Source organism: Moschus berezovskii, chromosome X (assembly GCF_049115385.1).
Source record: "Moschus berezovskii isolate FMDL1 chromosome X, NW_MosBer_1.0, whole genome shotgun sequence".
NCBI lineage: Eukaryota > Metazoa > Chordata > Mammalia > Artiodactyla > Moschidae > Moschus > Moschus berezovskii.
In genome coordinates, this window is record NC_142488.1 from 1,225,051 (window position 1) to 1,251,042 (window position 25,992).

Genomic DNA, 25,992 nt, shown 5'->3' on the forward strand with positions numbered 1-25,992 from the left:
ACATATAAGAGACAGCAGTGTAAAGCAAATGCATTCCAATAAAATTTTTAAAAATAAATAATAAGGACCAGTTTTGAGGCTTTCATCCTTTTTTGTGTCATCAACAATAAATCTACAAATAAAAAAACCCAAGTGATTCGTATTTAAAAAGAGAAACTAGCACTTGAAATTGTGACAGGTACACAAAAACATGACCATTCAACTATCCACAGAAAAAGAACAGAAGCAACATTGTAACACATTCAATATCGACTTCAGAAATGGCCCACATGGAAAAAAACAAGTCTGAAAAATAAAAAACACCAAGGAAGTCTTCCTGGTAAAATACTTCATGTCTGATTCATCGGGGATGGGTCATTTTCTTCATGTCCATAGCTCTTTTTCTGTAACTTTGTGGATATGAATGCAGCCCCACTTGCATTTCTTCTTCTGGTTCAACGTGCCCTAGAGTCTATGTTATTTTACATTTTCTACCCCAGTGGTGAGTCTAACATTCGGAGAAAATCCATCCACGGAATTCACCCTTGTGGGAATTTAATGCAGTCAAAGATGAAAAGGAAAGAAATCCATCCTGACATGAGAAGCAAAAACAAAAAGCACGTGCTGGAATTCAATGCCTCTTATGCACAAAGGCTCTTACTAAACAGGAATTGAAAATTGCAATAAATGGACTCAATGATTCAGAAAAGCAAAATCAGGAAACATGACCGAGTAAAAACTCATAAGAGGGAAAAAAAAAATCACAAAAGGGAAATATTTAAATGTAGAAAACAGGACAAGCCATGATAAGACTGAGAAATGAAGCCACATAAAAGTCATTGCTTAGTGAGGCTTTCTGAAAAAAATAAAAAGAAAAACCCACCTCACGCTGTTTTGTAAATTGCACACGTGGGTTCTCAGCTGTCAAAATGTGACAGCCACGTCAACACCCTCGGGGAGTCCGTCCCACCTCCTGCCGTTTCCCTGGGCAGCAACTTTCTTCCTTGTCAGCAGGCCCCCACGGTGTCGCCGGCAGGCAGGCACTTGTCACAAGAGGCCACGTGCAAACTCTGAGGTTCTGCCAGGGGCCCGTGCAATTTAAGCTGGAGAATAAACCCCCGAGTCCTTTGTCTTGGCGATGAGTAAGGGCAGGTCGGCCAAGGGTGACGCAGGAGAAGCTTCTGCGGAGCGTTTGCCAGGGGAACTCCGAACAGGTCTTTTGTTGGAGGGAGGAAGAGAGACGATAATACAGCACAGTTCCAAGCACAAAATCCCTCCCCCGAATCCATGACAGCCCCCCAATTATAGTCAAGATGCCTGTTTCTGGCAAGTTGTTCGTCTCTCTTCCCAGCACGGCAGGAGAAAGGTCCAGGAATGGAGGGTTATTAAGTAGGGGGAGGGAAAGGCTCAACTCTCCTGTTGGCATTGGACCATTTCAACAACACACACATCCATTTGCTCCTGAATTCACGGGGCAAATTCAGGAGCAAATGAATTTTCTGGGAGGGAGGAGCAGTCGTGAAGTCAGAAAGAAGAGAAGACGCTGGAAGGTCTTAAAGGAAAACTGAGACATGACAGAATCATGGCTTACCTCTACGGAGAGAAGTATGGAGGTTCTTTACAAATCTAAAAATAAAACTGACCTATGACTAGCAACCCCACTCGTGAGCATACATCCTGAGAAAAAGCACACTTCAAAAAGGCACGGGCGTACCAATGTGCACTGCAGCACTATTGAGAGTAACCGGGATCTGGAAGCAGCCTAGATGTCCATCAACAGACGAATGGATAAAGGTAATGTGGTAATACGTACGCAGAATATTACTAAGCCATGAAAAGGGTCTGAAGAAATTGGGTCATTTGTCGCAATGTGGATGGACCCAGAGAATCTGTCATACAGATTGCAGCGAGTCAGAAAAAGAAAGACAATTACTGTATATTAATGCATGTAGAGGGAGCTTGCCTGGAGAATCCCAGGGACGGGGGAGCCTGGTAGGAGGCCGTCTATGGGGTCGCACAGAGTTGGACACGACTGAAGTGACTTAGCAGCAGAGGGAGTTTGGGAAAGTGGTGCTGAGGAGCCTATTTGCAGGGCAGGAGTGCAGACACCGATGGACAGACAGACATGCAGACGCGGGGTCTGCTGGGGGGAGCGGAGGGTGGGACGAACTGAGAGAGCAGCCCTGACGTATCCACGCCACCGTGCATAAAACAGCGAGCTAGTGGGAAGCTGCCGTACTGCACAGAGGGGTCAGCTTTGGGGTCTGTGACGACCTAATGGGGCGGGAAGGGAGGGTCAAAGTGTGCTCAGGAGGGAAGGGATTATATGCACGCGTAGAGCTGATTCACTTCATTGTCCAGCAGACACGAACACAACACTGTAAAGCAACCATACTCCAACGAAAACATAAGTCTGCTAACAATTTCTGCAAAGAAGAATTATGGTTCTCTACAATAGCATGGAGAAGAGACAACAGAAAAAGTCAATACTTTTCTCTAAAAGAGTTTTTTCTTTTTTTAAAAAAAGAGGAAAACAAGAGTACAAGTAATTTCAGGAGTGGTTCTCCGGTGGTTTGAAAGATAAAGAAACAGTGGAAGTGGAAAAGAATCAGAGCCGACACTCCAGAGAACAGGATTCCCATGAAAAGTTTCCAAGTAAAGCCCCGAGGGACAGCAGACACACTTGGTATTGAAAACAAGGAAGAGATGATTACAATGTTAACAGCCAGAAGGCAGCCAGAAGGGAAAGTCAAACTGCAAACTAAAGTTCAGGTAGAAGATACTCATAAAATGTCTACACGACTTGATTTGAAACATGAGACTTTTAGTAAGTGCCCTTTGTAACACATGGTGTCAAAATGTAGAAATGAAACTATAAATATACCTTTGTTTTCAATAAACAGTAACTTATTAATACAACTACCTCATAAATAATCTGAAAGTCAATCTAAAACAGAAGGAGAGACATTACCGTGGTAGCCTTTTTTTTTGGAAAGGAAAAAAAAAAAGTTTGTTCTATACTTTTATGTTCTGTAAAGAGGGCATGCAAATTAAACCAACCACTGTCAGATTAACAAGAGAAACACATAAATTTCACTTCTAATTTCACAGGTGTGGGGGATTTCATCGAAAAGAAAAGAAATGCCAAAGACTTGGGAAGTCCTCATTTCTCAGAAGTTTTTGATTTTAGTTAGATCAGGGAAGTTCCAGAAAGGCACAGGTCGCTTCTCAGTGGCCTTCAGCTCAAAATAATCTGTGTATCAAGTGGCATATTACGAGCTGGCACGTTCAGAGCCCTGTCACTTTCTCTATCTTAAAGGCAAGAGAAGGAAAGGCGAAGAATGGTATTTTAAACACAATATACGCAAATCTGTGTACTGAATCAAGGACTCGATAATTCTGTAAAGGGCTGGTTCTTGATTAAGCTAGGAAAGCGTTACTCTGAGATGGGAAATCTTATCCTAAATTGCAACAGCGTGGGTTTTTTCGGTTGAGCAGAGGACCCCAGGCTTTGACACCTGCGTTTCATGTAAGCAGTAGGTGCTGTTTACGAGGCTGAGTGTTATATTTGGTCTGGGTCTGGCACTGATCTCAGAGCCAATCGAAGCCCACCACAGTAAGGACACTGAGACAGCCAAGGCCAGGTGTTAGGTGGGCATGGTGAGGAAGGGCACCCATTGCCAGCAAGACGCCAGGAATGGAGTAGATCACACATTTGCACTAAAAAAAAAAAAAAAAAAAAAATGAGTTTTTCAAGTTCTCTTCAGAGAAAAAACAGGTACTGTCTAAAGGGCTTCCCCCGTGGCTCACTGGTCAAGAATCTGCCTGTGATGCAGGAGGCATGGATTCAATCCCTGGGTCCGGAAGATCCCCTGCAGGAGGAAATGGCGACCCACTCCAGTGTTCTTACCTGGAGAATCCATGGATGGAGGAGCCTGGCGGGCTACGGTCCTTGGGGTCACAGAGAGTCAGACGTGACTGAGGGACTAAACGGCAACATAAACTAAGCCGCAGAAACGCCACCTGAGGACTTCCCTGGTGTTCCAGTCATGAAGGCTTACCTTCCAGCATAACAGATGTGCGTTCGATCCCTGGCCAGGGAACCAGTTTCCCTGCATGTCACAGGGTGTGTCCAAAAAGTAAAAAAAAAACTTAAAGAAGGAAGGACGATATGTTTTACAGCACAAGGAATATAGCTAATATTAGACAATAAATACAATGCAATCTTTAAATGTATATACCATATATGAATATGGAAATGGTGACCCACTCCAGTATTCTTGCCTGGAGAATCCCATGGATGGAGGAGCCTGGTGGGCTACGGTCCATGAGGTCGCCAAGAGTCCTGAGCAACTAACGCACATGCAAATAATGATATCAATATGATAATATACGTGACTATGCAAGTATAATTACGCTTGTACATACAATCATATAAATATTAATACAACTATTTAAAGTTAAATAAGTTTACCTGTTCAAGTTTAAAAGTTATATATTTAATATATTTAACAATTATATGTGTAAAATATATTCAGTTCAGTTCAGTTCAGTCGCTCAGTCGTGTCCGACTCTCCGCGACCCCATGAGTCACAGCACGCCAGGCCTCCCTGTCCATCACCAACTCCCGGAGTTCACTCAAACTCATGTCCACAGAGTCGGTGATGCCATCCAGCCACCTCATTCTCTGTCGTCCCCTTCTCCTCCCGCCCCCAACCTTTACATTTACATGTTATTACATAAATATAGTAAATATAAATATATTAAGATTAGATACATATTAGCTGCATACTTCTATAAATATTGTTGTATATGTGAATTAATATATGTAATATATAATGATATAATACTGGTTGGCTGGCCATTTCCTCCTCCAGAGGATCTTCCCAACCCAGGGATCGAACCCAACCTATCATATCGTAGGCAGATTCTTTACCATCTGAGCCACCAGGGAAGCTCCATATATTAAATGTATAACATATATTGCCATATGTAATAACATATAATATGTGTATGCAGAAGCGTTTCCCTGCTCCAGAGGATCTTCCCAGACCCAGGAACTGAACCGGGGTCTCCTGCATTGCAGGCAGATTCTTTACCAGCTGAGCTATCAGGGAAGCCCTGTTCACAGAAAAGCATAAAAAAGAAGAGAAGGGATATACGTGTATGGAGGAGTCACTTTGCTCTAAGGCGGAAATCATGACATTGTACATCAACTATGCCTCATAGACTAAATTTTAACTAGGCTTCACGGTTGCCTCATGTGTTGAAGAATATAACAGGATTTGCCTCAAAGCGTAAATATAAAGACTGAAATGGAGACAGTGCTTAAATGTGTGACTGCAAAACAGCAAACAGTTCCTAATCCGGGCAGAGCTCATCTTGCTGCATGTCAGAGATATTGCATTTTTGTACACAGCGAAGGTCTGGGTGAGCTCCGTGGGGAGTCAATCTACTGGCACCTGTTCACTTCATGTCTCTGGGTCACCTTTCGGTCATTCTCGCCGTATCCTTTTTTTTAATTTGAAATTTGTCAGAATTTTTATTTCACCGTGCTCTAATCCTGAACAGAAGTGAAGGGCCAGTTGAAAATGGTGCTCTGAAGTTCTGACGTGACACTTAACAGCTCTAAGTTGCTAGGTTATAAGCACGGTATACAAAAGAGGGAAACAAGCAATATAAAAAGTTTAGGTAGCCAGGAGAGTCCTATCATTATTTCTCCAGGGACATATTTCCAGCTGACTCTAAATTAAAGGCCTGCTTTCTCACAGGACTTTAAACCTTTGCGTGATGATCATATTTGTTATGTTGAGCTGTGATGAGTGACCTTTGATGCGACCACTGCAAAAAGGTGGTGACTTTCATGCAGAGTGAAGTCAGAAAGAAAAAAACAAATAACATTTATGAAGACTTATGCGAAACGTAGAGAAACAGTAGGTTTTCAGTTGCTAAGTCGTGTCCGACCCCATGGTGTGCAGCCCGGTAGGCTCCCCCGTCCATGGGATTCTTCGGGCCGGAATACTCGAGTGGGTTGCCATTCCCTTCTCCAGGGAGAAAAATGGTGTAGATGCTCTTATTTGGGAAATGGAAACAGACACACAGACTCAGAGGTGAAACATATGGACGCGAAAGGGCAACGCCGGGGTGGGATGAACCGGGAGACAGTGATTGACAGCCATGCACGACTGAAACTATGGATAAAACAGACAACCAGTGAGAATTACTGACAGCACAGGAACGCTCACAAAAAGATTACAAGTCAGTGAGATGAGAAGGTCGGATGGCACCACCGACTCAATGGACCCGAGTCTGAGCAAGCTCCGGGAGCTGGTGATGGACAGGGAGGCCTGGCGTGCTGCAGTCCAGGGGGTCGCACAGAGTCGGACACGACTGCACGGAACGGAACACTCAAGGCTCAGAGGACGGTTAGCATTTTCCAGCAACAAAGGATTTTTTTTTTTTTTAATGAAGGTCTGTACCCTGTTATCTTAGACACAATGCTATTTATTGCACAGCTAAGAAATTACAGGCTAGAGTAAGCATCCCTTTCAGATGTAGTAGAAAGAAAAACCGATTTGTGCGGCTCGCTTTCATGCGATGTGTACTTTATCCCTGGGGTCTGGAACCAAGACCCACAGCCTCTCCCGAGTCTGCCTGTGTTGGTCGCTGCAGCTTTTTTGTGCCACCAGAGAGGCGGAGCTGCAGACCAGCAGGTGGGAAGCGACGTCCCCCGGGACACACGCCCTGTGCAGAGCGTTTCTGCGGTGACGGGCCGCCTGGCCCCGCCGACTCACCTGCTCTGGAGGTCATCCAGGTTCAGCTCCCCCACGTAGTGCGTGGCCGAGGACACGGTCACCACCCTGGCGCCGCGGCCGGGGGCGCCCGACTCCCGCAGCGTGTCCAGGAGGAGGTTGGTCAGCAGGAAGTGCCCCAGGTAGTTGATGCCGAAGTGCTCCTCAAAGCCGTCGTCCGTGGTCCTCTGGGGTACCATCATCACACCGGCTGGGGACAGAGGGGGCACTCAGCGGGGTCAGAAATGCGTGGCGGGGGCTGGGAAGAGATGAGATTCTACGCCGTCCCCTAGACGACGGGGAAGCCCCCAGGCTCCAGGACGGTGACTCTGCTCCTAACTCCCAGCACCCCTTCCCGCCTCAATGGCCAGCTCTGTCCACGGCAAATATACGGGGGGAAAGCGGAGGCAGCGACAGGCTTTATTTCCCTGGGCTCCAAAATCACCAAGGACGCTGACTGCAGCCACGAAACTAAAAGACGCTTGCTCCTTGGAAGGAATGTTATGACCAACCTAGACAGCATAGTAAAAAGCAGAGACATCGCTTTGCAGACAAAGGTCCGTCTAGTCAAGGCTATGGTTTTTCCCGTGGTCATGTATGAATGTGAGAGTTGGACCGTGAACAAAGCTGAGCGCCGAAGAGTTGATGCTTTTGAACTGCGGTGCTGGAGAAGACTCTTGAGAGTCCGTTGGACTGCAAGGAGATCCACCCAGTCCATCCTAAAGGAGATCAGTCCTGAATGTTCATTGGAAGGACTGATGTTGAAGCTGAAGCTCCAATGCTTTGCCCACCTGATGCGAAGAACTGACTCATTGGAAAAGACCCCGATGCTGGGAAACATTGAGGGCAGCAGGAGAAGGGGATGACAGAGGGTGAGATGGCTGGATGGCATCACCGACTCGATGGACATGAGTTTGAGTGAACTCTGGGAGTTGGTGATGGACAGGGAGGCCTGGCGTGCTGTGATTCATGGGGTCGCAAAGAGTCGGAGACGACTGAGTGACTGAACAGCAGCAACGAAGTGCACAATACCTGTAATTGCACTTGAATCTTCCCGAAACCATCACCACCCGCCTCTACCTCCAGTCTGTGGAAAACTGGCTTCCATGAAATTTGTCCGTGGTGCCAAACAGGTTGGGGACCACTCATATAGCAGCTAAAATTCAATGAACAAGATATTGGGTTTCCAAAGAGATTGCTTAGGTTTCCTGTATGATCTTCCAGAAAATCTCAAAAGAATGTTCTGGCCGGCCCAATAGATGGGGAGTTTGGGACTGACATATACACAGAGCTCTATTTAAAATATAATGTGCTTTATACTGTGCTCACTTGCTCAGTCATCTCTGACTATTTCACCACAGCCCACCAGGCTCCTCTATCCATGGGATTTCTCCAGGCAAGAATATGGGAGCGGGTTGCCATTCCCTTCTCCAGGGGAATCTTTCCAACCAAGGGATTGAACCTGCATCTGCTCCACTGCAACCAATGTCCATTATTTTAAAACTGCAGCCACTGATTGTCTTTCTTCCCAAGACCTCTATGGAAACAAAAGACGTTTCCTCAACTAGAGACATTTTCTGCACAATGTCAGGTCTGTAAACGTGTGTGGTTCTGAAAAGAGAAACTTTGCTACGGTTTTCACATATCAACTGACTTTGCTGTTATTATATGATGTGAAGCTCAAAGATGTTTTCAAATGTCATCTTGTATGAAACAGCGGTCAATAAACAGTCACATATATACAATGGAATACCTAATGCATGGGCGCTGAGTCGTGTCCAACTCTGTGCGACCCCATGGACTGTAGCCCCACCAGGCTCCTCTGTCCATGGGATTCTCCAGCCAAGAATACTGGAGTGGGTTGCCACGCCCTCCTCCAGGGGATCTTCCAGACCCAGGGATCGAACCGGGGTCTCCTGCATCAAAGGCAGATTCATAACCCAGCGAGCCACCTGGGAAGCCCACCGGGGAATATTACTCAGCCATTAAAAAGGAATGAAACTGTGTCAGATGCAGCGATGTGGCTGGACCTAGAGTCTGTCATACAAAGCGAGGTAAGTCACGAAAACAAGTATCATCTATTAATGTATACATGCAAAATCTAGGAAAAATGGAACAGAGGAATCTAATTTCAGTAATAGACACTCAGACTTCTGTAGAAAACAGTCTGTGGGACACTCGGGGAAGGAGAGGGTGGGATGAATAGAAGAGAAAGGAGTGACATAAAGGACTGACGTATATACATGACTGTTTGTGAAAAAGAGAGCTAGTGTGAAGTTCTGCACAGCGCAGGGAGCTCAGCTCGGGGCTCTGCGATGACCCAGCCCAGGGAGCTCAGCTCGGGGCTCTGCGATGACCCAGCCCAGGGAGCTCAGCTCGGCGCTCTGCGATGACCCAGCCCAGGGAGCTCAGCTCGGCGCTCTGCGATGACCCAGCCCAGGGAGCTCAGCTCGGCGCTCTGCGATGACCCAGCCCAGGGAGCTCAGCTCGGCGCTCTGCGATGACCCAGCCCAGGGAGCTCAGCTCGGGGCTCTGCGATGACCCAGCCCAGGGAGCTCAGCTCGGGGCTCTGCGATGACCCAGCCCAGGGAGCTCAGCTCGGGGCTCTGCGATGACCCAGCCCAGGGAGCTCAGCTCGGCGCTCTGCGATGACCCAGCCCAGGGAGCTCAGCTCGGGGCTCTGCGATGACCCAGCCCAGGGAGCTCAGCTCGGGGCTCTGCGATGACCCAGCCCAGGGAGCTCAGCTCGGGGCTCTGCGATGACCCAGCCCAGGGATCTCATCTCGGGGCTCTGCGATGACCCAGCCCAGGGAGCTCAGCTCGGGGTTCTGCGATGACCAAGCCCAGGGAGCTCAGCTCGGGGCTCTGCGATGACCCAGCCCAGGGAGCTCAGCTCGGGGCTCTGCGATGACCCAGCCCAGGGATCTCATCTCGGGGCTCTGCGATGACCCAGCCCAGGGAGCTCAGCTCGGGGTTCTGCGATGACCAAGCCCAGGGAGCTCAGCTCGGGGCTCTGCGATGACCCAGCCCAGGGAGCTCAGCTCGGGGCTCTGCGATGACCCAGCCCAGGGAGCTCAGCTCGGGGCTCTGCGATGACCCAGCCCAGGGAGCTCAGCTCGGGGCTCTGCGATGACCCAGCCCAGGGAGCTCAGCTTGGCGCTCTGCGATGACCCAGCCCAGGGAGCTCAGCTCGGCGCTCTGCGATGACCCAGCCCAGGGAGCTCAGCTCGGCGCTCTGCGATGACCCAGCCCAGGGAGCTCAGCTCGGCGCTCTGCGATGACCCAGCCCAGGGAGCTCAGCTCGGGGCTCTGCGATGACCCAGCCCAGGGAGCTCAGCTCGGGGCTCTGCGATGAGCCAGCCCAGGGAGCTCAGCTCGGGGCTCTGCGATGACCGAGCCCAGGGAGCTCAGCTCGGGGCTCTGCGATGACCCAGCCCAGGGAGCTCAGCTCGGGGCTCTGCGATGACCCAGCCCAGGGAGCTCAGCTCGGGGCTCTGCGATGACCCAGCCCAGGGAGCTCAGCTCAGGGCTCTGTGATGACCTACAGGGGTTGGTGGGGGTTAGGGGTGGGAGGGAGGCTCAAGAGGGAGGGGGTACATGCATACTTAGAGCTCACTTGGGGCTTCCCTGGTGGCTCAGCTGGTAAAGAATCTGCCTGCAATGCAGGAGACCTGGGTTCCATCCCTGGTTTGGAAAGATGCGCCTGTAGAAGGGAAATGGCTACCCACTCCAGTAAACTTGCCTGGAGAATCCCACGGACAGAGGAGCCTGGAGGGCTGCAGTCCACGGGGTGGCAGAGAGTCGGACACGACTGAGCGGCTAAACACAGCACATGGCTGGTTCACTTCATTGTACGGCAGAAAGAAACACTACACTGGAAAATCAATTATAGTCCAACAACAACAAAATTTTCAAAAACACACCAAACTTGCACTGGTTATCTGTTTTACACGTGATGAGAAGTAAGGTGTATTATAAAAATGTTTCTGAAGAGTGTGTCGGGGATGCCCTTCAAAAGCTGTCGGGAAGAATCCAGGCAGAGGTGGTCAAGAGGCATTTTGCAGACAATGTGGATAGTTCCCTGGAGATAGGTTCCCTTCATGTCGAAGGTGGACGGGATGAAGCTGCGTTCAACAAGCTGTGTGCGTGCCCGCAGCAGGGAGGATACTCAGCGTGTGACAGACTCGCACATTCCGGGGGGCACGCGGCCCACGGCAGGCTGGTCAGGAAAGGACCCAGGGCTCCAGGCAGAGGGAGAGCCAGCCTGATCCCTGTCTGGACACGCGTTCCCTCGGGAGACAGCGCCGACAGCGCATTTCCTGAGTTGCGGTGGCCTCCCGAACTCTGCCATCATGAGTGGAACTCGGCGGCAGTGACAAGGTTGTAGAGCGTCCAAGGGCATGCTCAGAAAAGATGCCAGTTTTCAGAATTCTGTCTCTCGGGGCAGAGCTAGCCTCCCAAGAGAAGGCTGGCACTCCTAAGACCTCTGTTCTGGCGCAGAGACGACACATGGGGATCTCGTCAACCAGCCCAGCGGAGGCCAGGCGCCAGGCAGGACTAACTTCATGCCTGGAGAAGACTCTTGAGAGTCCCCTGGACTGCAAAGAGATCAAGCCAATTAGTCCTAAAGGAAATCAACCCTGAATACTCACTGGAAGGACTGACGCTGAAGCTGAAATTCCAACACTTTGGCCACCTGATGCAAAGAGCCGACTCATTGAAAAAGACCCTGATGCTGGGAAAGATTGAAGGCGGGAGGAGAAGGGGATGACAGAAGATGAGATGGTTGGATGACATCACCGAATCTATGGACATGAGTTTGAGCAAGTTCCAGGAGTTGGTGATGGACAGGGAGGCCTGGCGTGCTACAGTCCATGGGGTCGCAGAGAGTCAGACACGACTGAGCGGCTGAAGAACAGCAGCAACTTCATACCGCAGGAGACAGCCACTCTGGACATGAGACCCTCGTGGAACGTTCAGATAACAGCAGCTCCGGGTGCAAGCCCGCAAGAGGACCAGAGGGACAGTGGCCCAAAATGTAGGCAAAGGACGTGGTTATTTCAACATGTCTGTATGCTTGCTAGACCAGTCGTGTCCAATTCTCTGAGGCCCCGTGGACTGTAGCCCACCAAGTTCTTTTGTCCACGGGATTTTCCAGCCAAGAATACTGGAGCAGGTTGCTGGCAGCATGAATTACAACAGGCAAGATGTGGAAGCAGCCTGAGTGATTCTTGACAGTGAATGCACATGGAAGCTGTGGGACACACACACACACACACACACAGACACACACACACTGGAATATTATTCAGCCATGAAAAAGAAGGAAATAACGCCATTTGCAGCCACATGGATGGACCCAGAGATGATCATACTAAACTAAGTAAGCTATCAACAAAAAGACAAATACCATGCACTGTCACTCATACGTTAAATCTCCAATCTCAAGCATTCCCACTCCTGGGCATATATCCAGAGAAAATCATTTCAAAAGACCCCAATGTTCACTGCGGACAAGGCAGGGAAGCAACCTCAGTGTCTATAGACAGATGAACACATAAAGAAGATGAGGACGTATATACAACGGAATATTGAGTGAGCGAGTTAAAGTCGCTCAGTCGTGTCCGACTCTCTGCGACCCCATGGACTATGCAGTCCATGGCATTCTCCAGGCCAGAATACTGCAGTGGGTAGCCCTTTCCCTTCTCCAGGGGATCTTCCCAACCCAGGGATCAAACCCAGGTCTCCCACATTGCAGACGGATTCTTTACCAGCTGCGCCACCAGGGAAGCCCACGGAATATTACTCAGTCAAATGGAATATCACTCAGTCATAAAAAAGGAATGAAATAATCCCATTTGCTGTAACACAGACGGACTTGGAGGGTATTATGCCACCAGAAATAAGTCAGAGAAAGATAAAATACTCCATCACATCACTTGTTCGTGGAATCTTAAAATTACCACAAACTAGTGAATATAACCAAAGAGAAACAGACTCTGATGTGCAAGGAACAAACTGGTGGTGGCCGGCAGAAGAGAAGGAAGGGGTGGGGGCAAGGCGGGGGGAGACGGTTAAGAGGCACAAACCACTGTGTATTAGTATAAAATTCCGTCATAGCTCAGCTGGGAAAGAATCCGCCTGCAGTGCAGGAGACCCCAGTTCAATTCCTGGGTCGGGAAAATCCACTGGAGAAGGGACAGGCTATCTGCCCCAGGATTCTTGGGCTTCCCTGTGGCTCATCTGGTAAAGAATCCGCCTGCAATGCAGGAGACCCCAGTTCAATTCCTGGGTCGGGAAAATCCGCTGGAGAAGGGACAGGCTATCAGCTCCAGAATTCTTGGGCTTCCCTGTGGCTCAGCTGGTAAAGAATCTGCCTGCAATGCAGGACCCCAGTTCAATTCCTGGGTTGGGAAAATCCTCTAGAGAAGGGATAGGCTGCCCACTCCAGGATTCTTGGGCTTCCCTGGTGGCTCAGTTGGTAAAAGAATTCGCCTGCAGTGCAAGAGACCTAGGTTCAACTGCTGGATTGGGAAGATCCCCTGGAGAAGGGAAAGGCTAGCCACTCCAGTATTCTGACCTGGAGAATTCCACAGACTGTATGGTCCATGGGGTCGCGGACAGTCGGACACAGCTGAGCGACTTTCACTGCGTTCCACATTCGTATAAAGTACAAGGTTTACTTTGTAAACAGTCAACATTTTATAGTAACTATCCATGGAGTACAAGTTTACCAACTGAATCACTGCCCTCTACACTGTGGCTCAGCTGGTAAAGAATCTGCCTGCGATGCAGGAGACCCGGGTACAATCCCTGGGTCTGGGAAGATCCCCTGGAGGAGGAAATGGCAACCCACCCCAGGATTCTTGCCTGGGGAATCCCATGGACAGAGGAGCCTGGCGGGCTACAGTCCGTGGGGTCCGAAAGAGCCGGACACAGTTGAGCGACCAACAGTTTCGCTTTCATACTCTACACCTGCCACATATAATATTGTACATCTATTATACCTCATTAAAGATGATTATTAATAAGAAAGCAGGTCTTTATGAACCCGTTGTGCTGTGCTGTGTTTAGTTACTCATTCCTATCTGATTCTTTGCAACCCCACCAGGCTCCTCTGTCCATGGGATTCTCCAGGCCAGAATACTGGAGCGGGTTGCCATTTCCTCCTCCAGGAGATCTTCCCAGACCCAGGGATCGAACCTGCATCTCCTGCTTGGCAGGCGGGTTCTTGACCACGGAGCCACCAGGGAAGCCCTTCCCTGTCTCAGCAACCCATTGGAAAACACGCCACCTCATGGAGCCGGGGAGCTGGAAGGGGGACGCGGGGGTCGGCAGGAATTGCGGGTTGAATTTGCAGGTGTCTCCAGGGCTTCAGCCTGCAGAGTTGAGGACCAGGTTATTAAAAAGCTGGTGCAGCTTCTCACATCCTCAAGATGCTTTTGGGGGACTTCCATCGTGGTCCAGTGGTTCGGAGTCTGCGCTTGCAATGCAAGGGGTCTGGCTTCCATCCCTGTTCACGAAGCTGAGGGGAAAACGGTCTTTGATTTCTTGGACATTGGCAGCAGAGAAACCACCCAGGACAGTGTGGTCAGCCAGGCCCCGGACCAGTTGATGGACTCTGGAGCTAACGCCACTGGACAGACCCACTGGATTCATTCGTGTTCTTTTTTTTTTTCGCTGGGGCACTTGTGGTCAGGTGCCCGGTGATCTGAGCTGAAGGACACCCCCCTGCACCATCTCCTTAAGGCTGGACCTGTTCACTCAGTCCATTCGGATTATCCGTTTCCCAGTGATCACAGACAAGACAGGTCCCGTGCAGCCCGAGGGGTGTGCCAGCTCTGATGGTCCCCACACACAAGCTGGGCTGACAGATTCGAGCAGAAACTTTCTGCCTCCAGTCAACAGCGAGGAGGCTCCAGGGACAGTGGGAGTTCAAGGTGACCTGGGAAATCTTCAGGGGTCATCTGAGCAAGCCCTGGGCAAGAGCATTGCGGGCAGAAATATATTTTTACAGCAGTGGCCCGGGTATCGCAGGCGTGCCTATAGCCGAAACCCCGACCGTGTTCCAGACGCATCACACCATCTGGGGATTCATCCACTGGGGAAGCCAGGTGTGGACGGCAGCACCCTGGGTGCTGGGCTCAGAACTCCCAGGGTCCCCACTCACAACTAAACCCATGATTAAGTGAGGTGCTGTCTGGCTTTCCAGGTGGTTCAGTGGTAAGGAACCCCCGCCTGCCAATACAGGAGACGTAAAAGATGCAGGTTTGATCCCTGGGTCAGGAAGATCCCCTGGAGAAGGAAATGGCAACCCACTCCAGTATCCTTGCCTGGAGAATCCCATGGACAGAGGAGCCTGGTGGGCTACAGTCCATGGGGTCACAAAAAGTTGGACATGACTGAGCGACTTCACACACACACACGCTATAAATGGGGAGAAAGCGTGTGATTCAAGTCAGGAGTGGGGGGTGACTGTGACCCCAGACCCTCGTCACGTGAGCAGGACCCAGGGGTTTGGGGGCTGAGTGACCCCAGGGTGGGGAGGTAGGGAACACACACAGGGAAAATGCAAACATTCAAAGAGCAAACGACAGTGTCCAGAATCTACCCTAAGTCAACGGGAAAAATATTAACGAGAGGACCATGTGGATGGATCCACAGCTCAGTGAGTCCACCATGTTCCCAATAACATCATCTGCCTGTCACCACAGAGGGAAGACCCACCGTGCTTGCCCCACGCCCCAGGAGCAGGACAGACACGCTTCTCCAACAAGCAGCTACTCCCAATAACACCATGTTCCTGTCACCATGGAGGGAAGACCCACCGTGCTTGCCCCATGCCCCAGGAGCAGGGCAGATACACTTCTGCAACAAGCAGCTATTCTTGGCTGGAAGTACCTCCCAATATATGTACACCTAGGATGCCTGGGGTCAGAGGGATCGGGAAAACCCAGCTCAGTGAACAGCTTTTGCGTTGTACAATTTACACGAGCCGAGACATGGATGCAACCTAAATGTCCATCGACAGAAAAATGGATAAGAAAGATGTGGTGTGTGTGTGTGTGTGTGTGTGTGTGTATAGGAATATTACTCAGCCATGAAAAAGGATGACATAATGCCTTTTGCAGCAACACAGACAGTCCTAAAGATTATCGTACTAAGTCAGACCGAGAAAGACAAATATCACGTGGTATCAGTTATACATGGAATCTAAAAACATGGAGCAAATGAACCTATTTACAAAAACACAGTCAAATGAACCTATTTACAAAACAAAGTCAGAGATGTAGAGAACAAAATGATGATTAGCAAAGCTCAAAGATCCAACCAGTCCATCCTAAAGGAAATCAGTCCTGAATATTCATTGGAAGGACTGATGCTGAAGCTGAAACTCCAATCCTTTGGCCACCTGATGCAAAGAGCTGACTCCTTGGAAAAGACACTGATGCTGGGAAAGACTGAAGCCGGGAGGAGAAGGGGACGACAGAGGATGAGATGGCTGGATGGCGTCACCGACTCAACGGACGTGAGTCTGAGCAAGCTCCAGGAGTTGGCGATGGACAGGGAGGCCTGGCGTGCTGCAGTCCACGGGGTCGCACAGAGTCGGACACGACTGAGAGACTGAACAACGACGACATCTGGGCACTTTCTCCCCAAGAATCAGACCCCAGTCCCCGCTTTCCTGACTGCTCTGGACACCGAGGCCCCCGTGGCCAGTGCCCAGAAGGCCAGCTCTAACGGTCCGTGGTCCGCGAGCCGATGTATGCTATGAGTTCCTAAAACAAACGAAGATCTACAGTGAAAACTGGGTTAATGTGTATCTGGCCAGGCAAGCCATCTTTGTTCTTTCTCAGGGTTACCACTGACACATTTATTTGGCGGAGGCGAACACATAAGTTGTAGTAATCCTTGATGTTGGGAGATTCATCTAGGAGAGTGATGGGGAGTACTCCTACAAGGACAAACCATAAATTCTGAGCGGTGAACACAAACCTGTCCAAGTTCTGGCACGAGGATGGGAAAGGAGATCCATCAGATTTGGATGGGAATAAATGATAAATATTGACCGGCTCTGCAGGACACCCACTATGAATCACTCTCGGGGTGGACGAAGGCCCAGCTTCGATCACGAGTTCTGCCTCCGGCGGAGAGAGGCAGTCTCACTACATTTCTGTCACGCTAACACATGCACAAATATTCCCTGACTGAAATGCCGAACATCTCCAAAATCCGGATTGCTCTCTTTAATAATAAATTTTAGGGACTTCCCTGGCAGTGTGGGCTTCCCTGGTGGCTCAGTTTGTAAGGGATCTGCCTGCAATGCAGGAGACCGTGGTTCGATCCCTGGGTTGGAAACATTCCCCTGGAGAAGGGAAAGGCTACCCACTCTAGTATTCTTGGGCTTCCCTGGTAGCTCAGCTGGTAAAAAGATCCGCCTGCAATGCGAGAGACCCGGGTTCGATCCCTGGGTCGGGAACATTCCCCTGGAGAAGGGAAAGGCTGCCCACTCGAGTATTCTGGCTTGGAGAATTCCATGAACTGTATCGTCCATGAGGTCGCAAAGAGTCGGACACGACTGAGTGACTTTCACTTCCCCACTTTCATGGACATGATTTACAGCTACAGAACATAACTGCTTTCTTTAGAACACGAAACTTTCCTCTGACAGATACTGCAGAAGCAATTCTGTAACACATTCGAGAAAGACTAGGAAAGTGATCTCCATCAAGAATGGCAATAAAAAAATAAATAAATTTTAAAAATCCAAAGCTAGGAAGGACCACTAGGTAGCCATGAACCTGGGACAGCTTTCCTGTGGGACGCAGCACAGCTGGGGGTGTTCTCCATGAGAGCTGATGCCTGGGGTGGTTTAACAGGAGTTGGTCCTACGAACCCAAGCACCCCCGCCGCCCGCCTTTTTTTTTTTTTTAATTTCATTTATTTATTTTTCGCTGCACAGGGTTTTTGCTGCTGCTGGTGATGGACAGGGAGGCCTGGTGTGCTGTGATTCATGGAGTTGCAGAGAGTCAGACACGACTGAGCGACTGAACTGAACTGAAACTGAACTGGCTTTCTCTAGCTACAGTGAGCAGGGGCCACTCTCTAGTTGCAATGCTCAGGGTTATCACTGTGGAGGTTTCTCTTGCAAGGTGCATGCTCTAGGGCGTCAGGGCTTCAGAACCGGTAGCACACAGGCTTAGTTGCTGCAGGGCATGCGAAATTTTCCCCAGACCTCAGCACTGGGTTGGGGGTGGGGGGGATTGTTAACCACTGGACCACCAGGGGAGTCTGAATCCAACTCCTTTGAACCAATCACCTTGCCAGGAGGAGTTACTATCCCAGAGGAGGGTCCCGGGCAAGTAGCTTTTGGTAAACTCAGCGGACTCTACTGAACACCATCAGCACCATGGACAGGGTCTTGGTCTGAGAACTCGTGGAGTCAGGAAGTGGGTTTGCAGCGGCTGACTCTGAATATTCTCAGTATCCTTCCCTTTAGAGTTGTGGTTTGACCTAAATGTCCATCGACAGAGCAACAGATAAATGACATGTGGTACATATGCGTGGTGGAATATTACTCAGCCATGAAAAAGGAATGAAAGCATGCCGTTGGTAGTCACAAGCATGAACCTCCAGATTGCCACACTGGGTGAAGTTAGACAGAGAAGGATAAATATCACATGATATCACTTCTATGCAGAGTCTAAAAAGAAATGATACAATTGAACGTAGTCATGAAACAGAAACAGACTCACAGGCACAGAGGAGAAGGAAATGGCAACCCACTCCCAGTATTCCTGCTGGAGAATTCCCTGGACAGAGGAGCCTGGTGGGCTGTGGTCCATGGGGTCACAAAGAGTCGCACACGACTGACCAACTCACACACACACACACACACACACACACACACATACACAGGCTTAGAGAAAACCTTATGGTTACTAGGGGGGATGGATGTGGTAAAAGGATAGTTAGGAAGTTTGGGCTGGACATGCACACGCTGCTAAACTTAAAAGGCACAGAGGGAACACTTCCGAACTCAATCTATGAGGCCACCAAAACCGGACAAGGACTTCACCAAAAAAGAAAATCACAGGCCAGTGACACTGATGAACCTCGATGCAAAAGTCCTCCACAAGATTGTAGTAAACAGAATCCAAGAACACACTGAAAGGATCATGCACCGTCACCACGGTCCTAGAGGAGAAAGGAAGGAAGGTAGTGGAAGACAGGGAAGCCTGGCGTGCTGCCGTCCACAGGGTCGCAGAGACTCAGACATGACTGTCTGTGGGATTCTCAGGGCAGAAACACTGGAGTGGGTTGCCATTTCCTTCTCCAGGGGATCTTCCCAACCCAGGAATCGAACCCACGTCTCCTGCGATGCATGCAGATTCTTTACCGTCTGAGCCACCAGGGAAGCCCTGAGCACACTTTACATCATTTTAAAACAACACCCTGAAATTGATTATCCTGATAGCGAAGTCCAAACACATGAGCGGAACATAGCTTCGGCAATAAGTGAAACTATACCTCCATGGAAACCCCGCTTTCCCCGAGGACTGCCAGAGGTCCTGTCTGTGCCCGATTAACCTCTGGAGTTCACCACACCTCACCGTCATTGTTTCAATTTATTTTTTCAGTTCCGTTCAGTTCAGTCACTCAGTCATTCCTGACTCTTTGAGACCTCATGGACTGCAGCACGCCAGGCTTCCCCGTCCATCACTAACTCCCGGAGTTTGCTCAAACTCATGTCCATCGAGTCGGTGATGCCATCCAACCATCTCATCCTCTGTCGTCCCCCTTTTCTCCTGCCTTCAATCTTTCCCAGTGTCAGCTCTTTGCATCAGGTGGCCAAAGGTGCAGCTTCGGCATCAGTCCTTCCAAAGAACACCCAGGACTGATCTCCTTTAGGATGGACTGGTTGGATCTCCTTGCAGTCCAAGGGACTCTCAAGAGTCTTCTCCAACACCACAGCTCCAAAGCGTCAATTCTCCTGAGCTCAGCTTTCTTTATAGTCCAACTCTCATTTCCATACATGACCACTGGAAAAACCATAGCTTCAGCTAGTCGGACCTTTGTTGGCAAAACCATTCATTGTTTGCTTGGAGGAAAATTAGTTGACGATGTTGCTTTTTTTCTGTAAATACCATGAATCAGCCATAATTACACACATAGCCCTTCTAAGCCTCCCCCCACCCCGCGTCATGCCACCCTCTAGACCATCAGCCCCTTATTCAGAGTGAAGAATCGGGGACATATCACTCAGTCACGAAAAGGAATTAAACCAACTCAGCTACAGTGATGCGGACGAACCTAGAGTCTGTTAAGCAGAGTAAAGGAATTCTGAAAGAGCCAAATAAACATCATATATTAACACATATATATGGACTCTATAAAAACGGTACTGATGAACCTATCTGCAGGGAAGAAATGGAGATGCAGACGCAAAAAAACAGACTTGCATAACTCACCGTTATTCACCAGGACGTGGAGGGGGAGTTTCTTCGTTTTGAACGTCTGGACAAACTGCCGGATAGACTTGATGGATGCCAGGTTGCAATACAGAAATTCCACTGGAGGAAGACAAAGAAGTGAGGTTACCTTTCGAGCCACCGCACACACTGCAGTCCATCAGCGCTCACTCGGAAGGAGCGTGTTAGGACACTCTTGAGTACAGACAGAGGAAGCTGTGTGTGCCAAGTCAGCCAGCCCCTGAGAACAAGGGAGGGTGCGTTTTCAGCCAAGTCACCCAGCCCCTGAGAACAAGGGAGGGTGCGTTTTCAATGCTTTCTCTAAAAAAATAAAATTAGAAAGGGAGCGTGCGTAAGGGGTGGGCGTAGTCCAGGATCGGTTACTCATTATGGTCACTGACCTGCGAGTGGTGGGTGACCCCTCTGCCGGAAGACACAATGGCAAAGCGACGACGCATTTGAAAAGTGGAAGTGTTGGCCGCTCAGTCGTGTCCTGGTCTTGGCGACCCCGTGGACTGTAGCTCACCGGGCTTCCTCTGTCCGTGGGGATTCTCCAGGAGACCCCGGTTCAATCCCTGGGTCCGGAAGATCCCCTGGAGGAGGGCATGGCAACCCACTCCAGTCTTCTTGCCTGGAGAATCCCACGGACAGAGCAAGTCTGGTGGGCTACAGTCCACACGATCGCAAAGAGCAGGACACATCTCCTGCATTGCAGGCAGACTCTTTACTGTATGCATTTAGAAATTAAAAATAAATTAATAAAAATCAGTAGTCGTTGTATGTCAGCTTAGCTCAGGGATTTAAAAAAAAACAGTAACATTAGGCACTTACCTTTTGCATGTTTCTTTCTTTAACATTTTTTAAAAATGTGGGCCATCTTTTAAAGGCTTTATTGACTTTGTTACAACACTGTTTCTGTTTTATGCTTTGCTGTTTTTGGCCAAGAGGCACGTGGGATCTTACCTCCCCAACCAGGGATGAAACCCATACCCCTTGCATTGTAAAGCCAAAGTCCCTCGCATGTTTCTTAAATGCATTGTTTTTTGCTCTTTTGATTCTGTTCTCAATGGCAGCAGGTTGTGGCAGATTGGGGAAGACGGAGCTTTGCCGCAGGGAGTTGGGAATTTCTACTTTAGAAGTCGGTGCCATCTGCACAGGAATTCCCAACACACTGTTCTAATTTCCCCCTGAAACACTCCCAAGAATGTTAAAAAAAAAAAAAAAAAGGAAAACCCACACGATTGCTAATAACTAAAATCAATGGTAAAAGGACGAGTGGACCCACACAGTCAGCTTCCAGTCCTGCCTGACTCTTTGCAACCCCCTGGACTGTAGCCCGCCAGGCTCCTCTGTCCATGGGATTCTCCAGGCAAGAAGACTGGAGTGGGTTGCCATTTCCCGCTCCAATTATTTATTTGCTTACCGTGGGTCTTACTTGCAGCATGCAGGATCTTTAAGGTGTAGGCATGGGGAATCTAACTCCCCCACCAGGGACTGAACCCGAGCCCCCTGCATTGGACGGTCAGAATCTTAACCACTGGACCACTAGGGAAATCCCGTAGGTGACATTTTTCACTTGACCTGGGGGCGCCATTAACCTACAGTTTCATTTCTACCTACGTGATTATAGAGAAATGAAGGTTGCCATGCTTTGAGAATATTCAGGGCACCCCTGGGGGACAAGAAATAAAACATCTGTCATGCAGACACCTGGAACACAGAAGGTATACCAGTCATCCGGGTAGCAAAAAAGCTGGAAATTCAGATAACAGGTAGGTGGTGGAGTTTGAAACAGTTAAGAGTCAAACCAAGGGTCTGATCCTGACACAGGGAAGAGTCAGACTGAATGGTGAGGGGCTGGTCATGATACAGAACCAAGGTATACCTACTGTACACCTCGGGGAACTCTGCTCAACGCTCTGTAAAGACCTAAAGGGGAAGGGAAGCAAAAAATGGATGATTATATGTATACAGACAGCCGACTCACCTTGCTGCACAGCAGAAGCTAACAGAACATCGTGAAGCACCTATGCCCCAACAAAGATTAATAAAAAATGTTGAAGCCATGATGGTGATAGTTAAGCAGTGGAATCCTCTGCTGCTATTTCTTCATCAGAGGATTTCTAATAACACAACATCACAGGCTCTTTGTCAAAACCCACTAGGAAGGCAGGAAGAGGTGGGCAGAACCGAAATGGTTCTGGGAGAACAGCGTGTACATCTTTGAGCATCTGAGAAATCGACAGATAAAAAATACAAGCAAAAAATAAGGACCCAGAGAAGACTCTGGATAATACATCTGACAAGATTGGGAATGCAAATTAACACACAGGGACGGGTCCATGATAGGAAGAAGATTTCAAAATGATAGGTGTGTACTTCTAACCAAATGAATAATAGGCTCCATTTACAAGTAAAATAGGAACATCTCAAGGAAATGAGTACTTTAATCGAGAAAAAGACTGACTGTTACAATCTAATCAAGCAAATTAGAACTAATCAGACCAATGAATATGGGATAAATAGAAAAAATTCATGAAGGAAAGACACTCAGAAAAAGCAGGGGAGGGTGTGATTGCTCTTTTATCAAATCCTTTCCTACTTTCAAAAACCAGACCACCCCCCCTCTACATTGACTGATTTAGAACCCAGAGGGTGGGAGGGGAGCCTCAATTGATTCTCTTTATGACGTGTGCATCTTTCGGATACAAAAAGCTGCCAAGAAATCTCATCAGAGGATTTCGCTGCTGGTCAATGGTTAAGACTTTGCCTTCCAACGCAAGAGCTGCAGGTTCAATCCCTGCTTGGGGAGCCAAGATCCCATATGCCTTGAGACCAAAAAAAAACAAAACGAAAATATAAAACAGAAGGAATATTGTAACAAACTAAATAAAGACTTTAAAGATGGGGGAGCGGGGAGAGAATGAAAAAAAAAAAACCCACCAGAATGGGAAGAGAGAGTTCCCATTAATAACTACAGATGAAAAGGGAACAGCACGGATGAAAAGGCCAATTAAAACATTTCCACTGGGCTAAACAGAACAGTGAAAAGTGGAAGTGAACGTGTGAGTCGCCCCGTCGTGTCCGACTCTTTGCGACGTCATGGACTGTAGCCCGCCAGGCTCCTCTGTCCATGGGATTCTCCAGGGAAGAAGGCTGGAGGGGGCTTCCATGCCCTCCTCCGGGGCATCGTCCCGACCCAGGGATCGAACGCGAGTCTCCTGAGTCTCCTGCATCGGCAGGCAGGTTCTCTACCACTGAGCCACCTGGGCAAAACCTCTCTTACAACGTCCCTCTGTGCCCACCTGAGCCTCAAGCTTCTCCTCACGAAGCAAAGACCCGGTCCTCAGAATTAGACAGACACCTCACTGCAGAGCGAGACGGTCAGCACACACGCATCGACCTCCGGGCAAGTTCATTTCTGCAAGGTTCCCACTTCCTTACCACCACCATGGAGCCATCTCAGAAAGGAGGCAGAGTAAAGCTCAAGTCCTAGAACCTCAAGCATGAAACCCAGCACCACCACCACCAAAATGGCAGCCCACTCCAGTGTCCTTGCCTGCAGAATCCCATGGACAGAGGAGCCTGGAGGGCTGCAGTCCATGGGGTCTCAGAGACTCAAACACGACTCATCAAGTAAACAACCCCTACCCAAAAAGCCGACATACAGGTAAAAAAAAACTTTGGTAAAAGTCGCTAACATTTGTGCAGCTTTCAGATTACAGATCATTCAAATGTTTCTGACCCCCAAGTGTATTTGGACAATGAAATTAAAACAACAACATTCTCGACTGATGCTAACTGACCCCAAGGCACCTGACAGATGTCCCCAAAGCACTTCACAAGTAAAGAGAAAAGAGTGACGTTGGACTGACTCACAAGCCAGCCGGTTAGCAGGCAATCAGAGTCATGCTTGGAAACAGTGATTTTTAAAGAGCTGTGAAAGCAATTCCTACTCCCAGGAGGTAAATGGTTCTCCTGGGGATCTTATTTACTTCTTCCATCGACAGGGCAGGGCGAAAGGAAGCTTCCGCCCAGCCCAGATGATCAGAGCCCCTAATTAGTGTAGGTTTAATGTGTTTCCCCCCACTGTGTAGGGATGACAACACGTAGATGAAGTCAGCGCGCCCCACAGCCCACCCCGGTGCGCCTGCATCAGGAACCACGGGAGAAATGCAAACGGAACTGCCGTGACGTATCACCTCGCACCTGTCAGAACGGCTGTGCTCCAAGAGGTAACGCAGAGCAAACTCGGGAAGGGGGGTGGGGAGAGCGGAAGCCTCCTGCACCGTGGGTGGGAACACGCACGGGCGCGGCCACTCCGGAGAACAGGATGGAGGCCCCGTAAGAAGCTAAAAGGAGAGTGACCCGGATGACCCAGTGACCCCACCCCTGGGTGTCGATCCAGAGAAAACGAAAAGGAAGCGGGCGCCCCAAAGTTCACTGCAGCGCGGTCTGCAACAGCCAAGACGGGGAAACAAGCCATCGTCAGATGAACACACAAAGGAACCATGGCACAAAAATAACATGGAATACGGCTTTGTTGACTCACTGCCACCGAGTCGCTTCAGTCGTGTCCGACTCCGTGCGACCCCATAGACGGCAGCCCACCAGGCCCCGCCGTCCCCGGGACTCTCCAGGCAAGAACCCTGGAGTGGGTTGCCATTTCCTTCTCCAATGCAAGAAAGTGAAAAGTGAAAGTGAAGTCGCTTGGTCGTGTCCGACTCTTTGTGACCCCATGGACTGTAGCCTGCCAGGCTATTCTATCCATGGGATTCTCCAGGCCAGAATACTGGAGTGGATCGCCATTTCATACTCCAGGGCATCTTCTCAACCCAGGGATCCAACCTGCATCTCTTGCATGGGCAGGCAGACTCTTTATCGCTGAGCTACCTGGGAAGCCAGCGGTGGAATATTACGCAGCCACGAAAAAGAATGAAATCATGCCAGTTGCAGCAACATGGATGGACTCAGACATGATCATAGAAAGACAGACAGACAGAGAAAGACAAATGCCCTATGATATCACTTATATGTGGCATCTGTGTTTTTTTTTAAATATACAAATGAACTTATTTTCAAATCAGAAACAGACTCAGATATAGAAGACAAATGTACGCTCACCAAAGGAGAAAGTGGAGATGAGAAAAACTAGGGATGTGGCATGTACACTAATATTCTTGCTTAGTCGCTCAGTTCAGTCCAATTCTTTGGGACCCCATGGACTGCAGCACGCCAGGCTTCCCTGTCCATCTCCAACTCCTGGAGTTTATTCAAACTAATGTCCATTGAGTCAGTGATGCCATCCAACCATCTCATCCTCTGTCGTCCCCTTCTCCTCCTGCCCTCATTCAAGAACCCCGTGAACACACTAATTATATATATATATATATATGTTTATTTATAAAATACACTAGATAATCAACAAGGACTTCCTGTATCGCACAGGAAACTCTACTCAACATGCTGTGACACCCAACGTGGGAAGAGACTGTAATGAAGCCCTCTAAACAGCTCAGTATTTACAAAAAATTCTTTGGGCATCAAGCAAAGCTGGAGAACTCCGCGCCTTCATAAACTCTGTCGATGGGCCACCACGGTGGCACTTTTAGAAAGTTCTCGGGTGGATCTGCTGAAAACTGGAGTTGGGATTGACTCAATAAAAGGTTTTCGTGTTTTTTACATTACCCAAGAACAGGAACTGCAGAAGGGAATGGCAGCCCACTCTGGTATTCTTGCCTGGAGAAGCC

General features: G+C 49.1%; 1 protein-coding gene across 1 annotated transcript in view; it reads right to left on the reverse strand.

Moving 5' to 3' along the window:
- The window catches only part of LOC129534920 (polyprenol dehydrogenase), a 141,947-nt gene that overhangs the window by 18,944 nt on the left and 97,011 nt on the right, over positions 1-25,992 (reverse strand). The window contains exons 4-5 of the mRNA XM_088833538.1: positions 20,243-20,344; positions 6,774-6,981 (exon numbers count right to left, since the gene is read on the reverse strand). Of these exons, the coding sequence (XP_088689664.1) occupies positions 6,774-6,981; positions 20,243-20,344 (310 nt within the window). The remainder of the gene's footprint in view (positions 1-6,773; positions 6,982-20,242; positions 20,345-25,992) is intronic.